Consider the following 5,000-nt stretch of genomic DNA (forward strand, 5'->3'; position numbering starts at 1 on the left):
AGAACTACTGGCTTAATACCAAAATTCGAAAGCAATGTTCATATACATGCGCACACAAACTTACAAACACAGATATACATACATATATATATATATACACACACATACGCGCACATATATATATATTTGCTTACATATATGTATATATATATTCGTATACATGTTCATATATATATATACTTCCATGCAAATCTCTCTCTCTCTCTCTCTCTTTCTCTCTCTCTCTCTCTCTCTCTCTCTCTATATATATATATATATATATATATATATATATATATCACAAAAAATCTATCAAATGTCATCATTTCTAAAAATAAACTTGGCATCAACTCTAAAAATAGCCAAACACATACTGCTGCTGTCCAAAGGAATAGGTATAAAAGACAGAAAACCAGTCAGTCTATTACAGTCTGTCATACCGGCCATGATGAAATCCCACAAGGTATAGAAAATACGTATTCGCCTTTATATATTTATATATTTAATCCTTTATATTGAACACTCAATATTTCATATATTCAATAAGACATATTCCATATATTCAATAAGACATTCAATACTTCATTTCATTGTACCATCCATCTTTTTTTTTAATATTATATATTATATATTCCATATTCTATATCCCACATTAATTTTACAAGAATATAAATAAAAAAAACATAAAAAACAGACAGAGTTGGAACTCTTTTAAATAAAATAATATATTCCTCTATACACGATCATACAAAACCCTTTTTTTGTATTTATTTTTACTCACACACACACACACACACACACACACACACACACACACACACACACACACACACACACACACACATACACATACACATATATATATATATATATATATATATATATATATATATATATAAACATAATTAAGGGATCAGCAACAGTTGCTTCACCACATACCGAAGTTTAGAAATAGCAGCTAAATTGATAATCCTTTACCCTTTTATTTGTAATAATTATATATATATATATATATATATATAATTGACGATGTCTCTTTTTATCTTCAAGGAAGAGAAAAAAAATGGTGTCATTGCTGCAAGTGCTGGGAATCACGCTTTGGCCCTTTCTTGTCATGGTAACGACTTAGGGATACAAGTGACGGTTGTTATGCCTGTTATAGCTCCGATTATGAAGATTCAAGCTTGTCAACAGTACAAGGCTAACGTCATTGTAAAAGGAGAAAATATCGCAGAGGTAAAAATTATTATTATTGTTCTTATTGTTATCGTTTCTGGTCGGAAAGAAATGCTTTTTGGTATTTACTCTAGCTCTTTACAGCCTGTATTTCACTTTTGCCTTTCATTCTTCTGGGGGTCAATTAAAATAAATTATTAGTCAAGTAGTGGGGTTAATATTTTCGATTTAGACTTCTGCCCCCAAAAAGAATACCAACCACGTTTCGTGGTTCGCTACCTCAACAGTTCCTTTACAGGATCCAGTGGCTAAAGACATCATCAAGAGGAACGACGTCCGGTTTCGGTCCCTACTCCTCTACCGTTTTCGATGTGGTGTCTTCAGTTTTGGTGCCGAGTGCGATTTTTCTTTCTCTTTTTTTTTTCTTTTTCTTTGGTTTCTTCAGATGCAGCGTCAACGAATGTCAGCGGTTGAATGTAAATAATGTACATATAATCTGCTACACTTACTTTTATTTCATTTCTTAAAACGTCTGTCTTCTATGAAATGCTGAAAATTTTGTCTGGTTCGGTCAATTGGCACAATTTTATTCTGATATCCAGAAACGTGACGAAATGTTCTGAAACATTATAGTAAACGAAATGTAACAGCATTTGTGTATTATTAAAATTCAAAGGTTGATGATGTAATTATTTTAATTACAAAGTTCCTATATTTTATATGATTACCATTTGACACATTTCAACTATTGTTGTTATTGTTGCTGTTAAGGCGGCGAGTTGGTAGAATCGTTAGCACGCCGGGTGAAATGTTCAGCGTTATTTCGTCTAACTTCACGCTCTGGGTTCGAATACCGCCGGGGTCGACTTTGCCTTTCTTCTTTTCGGAATAAATAAATCAAGTACCAGTTGCGTACTGAGGTCGATCTAATCGACTGGCCCCTCCCCCAAAATTTCAGGCCTTGTGCTTATAGTTGAAAGGTTATTATTGTTGTTGTTTACCTTTCGTTTCCTTCGGAACGTTGGTCACTTGCGACTTGTCTCCACTGTTCTTAATTCCGGTCTCTCTTTTCTGCTTCTCTCCAGTTGGATCGGCTTTCTCAGCTCTGCCTCAATATCCCGCCTCCAGCTATTTTCAAATCATCTTCTCTTCTTCTTTCCTTGTTTGATGCCCCTCCATACGAGATACTCTATGAGGGAAGAATACGAGACAGTCACGGTTGATTCAATCAACATTAGCCAGTCAACAAAGCATGCCGGACATGTCAAAGGATGGAAGCCAGATTAATATAAACCGCCTCTTTCTAAAGTAAACAGAGCTTGTGTAAGGTCAAATCCCTACATAAAAAAAAAAACAGTTACAGAAGCATAGATGATAATTTTAAACCAAGAACCGTGGTGGTGGTGGGGGGGGGGGCTTTTTCGTGCATATTTGTGACATTATATTTCTCATAGCGTTCTTGTTTGTAAACCATTACTGTGGTGAATCTATTGGTTGTACTTAAAATATAATCCATATTAACCTGTTTTATCCACAGTCTCGAATATTTGCATTGAAATTAGCCAAAGAAAATAACTACACATATATTAATGGGTGAGTTACTCTTTACATTATGTTATAGAAAAATAGAGCGGCGAATTAGCAAGGTCATTTGAGCATCGGAAAAAATGCTTTCAGGTATTTTTTCCGGCTCTTCACTTTCTAGGTTAAAAAAAAATGCCGCCCAGGTCAGCTTTGCCTGTCATTCCTCCGAGGCCGATAAAATAAAGCACCAGTAAAGTACAGGGGTCGATTGTATCAATTAACAATCATTTTCCTCAAAATTGCTGCTCTTGTATCTTGCAGAATCGTTATTTGATCCTCCTGCTAGGGCGGTGAGTTGGCAGAATCGTTAGCACGCCGGGCGAAATGCTTAGCGGTATTTCGTCTGCCGCTACGTTCTGAGTTCAAATTCCGCCGAGGTCGACTTTGCTTTTCATCCTTTCGGGGTCGATTAAGTAAGTACCAGTTACGCACTGGGGTCGATATAATCGACTTAATCCGTTTGTCTGTCCTTGTTTGTCCCCTCTGTGTGTAACCCCTTGTGGGCATTAAAGAAATAAGAAACATTAGCACGCCGGGCGAAATGCTTAGCGGTATTTCGTCTGTCTTTACGGTCTGAGTTCAAATTCCGCCGAGGTTGACTTTGCCTTTCATCCTTTCGGGGTCGGTAAATTAAGTACCACTGAAACACTGGGGTCGTTGTAATCGACTAGTTCACTCCCTACAAATTTCAGGCCTTGTGCCTTTAGTAGAAAGGATTATTTGGCCCTCCTACTAAGGGGGTGAGTTGGCAGAATCGTTAGTACGCCGGGCTAAAAATGCTTAGTTGCTTTTTGTCTGTCGTTTACGTTCCGAGTTCAAATTCAGCCGAGGTCGACTTTGTCTTTCACCATTTCAAAGTAAATAAAATAAGGACCAGTTGAGCAGTGGAATTGATGTAACCGGCTTAAAAATCCCCCAACCCACCACTACCACCACTTCCTCTAAATTGCTGGCCTTGTGCCAAATTTGAAACCATTATTTGGTCCTGCTCTTAACATTTTGTCTTCAAATCCTGCCGAAGGCACATGTGCCATTCTTCTGTCTGGAGTCGATACAATAAAATGATAGCCTAGCACTAAGGTCAAAGATATCGATTAAAACCCCTTCCCAAAATGTTACTGGCGAATCGCTTTAATCACAAACTATTATGTTTAAATAAAAGTAGAGCAGCGGATTAATTGAATCCGTTAAATGTCTGTGAAAATCTCTTTCGGTATTAGTTACGGCTCTTTACGCTCTGAGATCAAATCCCGTTGCGATCAACATTGCTTTTCATTTCTCTGAGGGTTGATAAAATTATGTTCTAGTCAAATTTTGGCGAGAATTCAATCGACTAATACACTTCACCGTATTTGCTAGCCTCGGAACAATAAAACCTTAGAAAAATAACATTATTTACATTTGACGGATATTTGTCCTCATCTTGTTTGTTGTTAACACAACGTTTCGGCTGATATACCCTCCAGCCTTCATCAGGTGTCTTGGGGAAATTTCGAACTCGGGTTGTCATTCCTAAGGTATTTTTCGATGTTATTATTGTTATTATTATTATTACTATTATTATTATTTAGGTTACGACCTAGAATGGAACTCGGAATCTTGGGGTTAGTAGCCGGGCATATGGCGTAGTGGTTAAGAGCGATGGTTACTAACCCCAAGATTCCGAGTTCGATTCCAAGCTATGACCTGAATAGTAGCCCGCGCTCTTAACCATTACGCCAAATGATATTGAAGTAGAATCATGATTTTACAAAGTAATTCGAATCTTTTTGTTTTTTTACTTATTTCAGTCATTGGACTGCGGTCATGCTGGACCACTTTTTGAAGGGGTTTTAGTAGAGCAAGTCGATCCCAGTAATTATTTTAAAGTCTGGTGCTTATTTTTACCCCTACGTTTTCCAAACTGCTAGGTTGCAGGTCGGAAACAAACCAACACCAGTTGCCAGGTGATGGTAGGGAAAGCACAGCTACAAAGACATAAACACACACACACACACGCGCACAAATATATATGTATATATATATATATATATATATATATATATATATATATATATATATATATATATATATACATACATATATATATACTTCAAATATAAGGATAAAATTTTTCAAAAAATTAAAATACCTTTCAAGGTGAAAATTATAAAAATTATAATCACTACACCCCGCGTGCGCACAAAGGACTTCCATATAGTTCCGTCAACGAATTTCACTGTCAAGGCATTAGTCGGCCAAGGGCTATAATAGAAGACATT

At 36.5% G+C, this 5,000-nt stretch overlaps 1 protein-coding gene across 2 annotated transcripts in view; it reads left to right on the forward strand.

Moving 5' to 3' along the window:
* Positions 1-5,000, forward strand: part of LOC106883379 (uncharacterized) — a 74,333-nt gene that overhangs the window by 40,594 nt on the left and 28,739 nt on the right. For both annotated transcript variants that reach the window (XM_089355572.1, XM_089355573.1), the window contains 2 exons: positions 1,030-1,215; positions 2,693-2,748. In XM_089355572.1, coding sequence (XP_089211698.1) covers positions 1,030-1,215; positions 2,693-2,748 — 242 coding nt within the window. The remainder of the gene's footprint in view (positions 1-1,029; positions 1,216-2,692; positions 2,749-5,000) is intronic.

This window comes from Octopus bimaculoides, chromosome 7 (genome assembly GCF_046866305.1).
Source record: "Octopus bimaculoides isolate indiv1 chromosome 7, ASM4686630v1, whole genome shotgun sequence".
Lineage (NCBI taxonomy): Eukaryota > Metazoa > Mollusca > Cephalopoda > Octopoda > Octopodidae > Octopus > Octopus bimaculoides.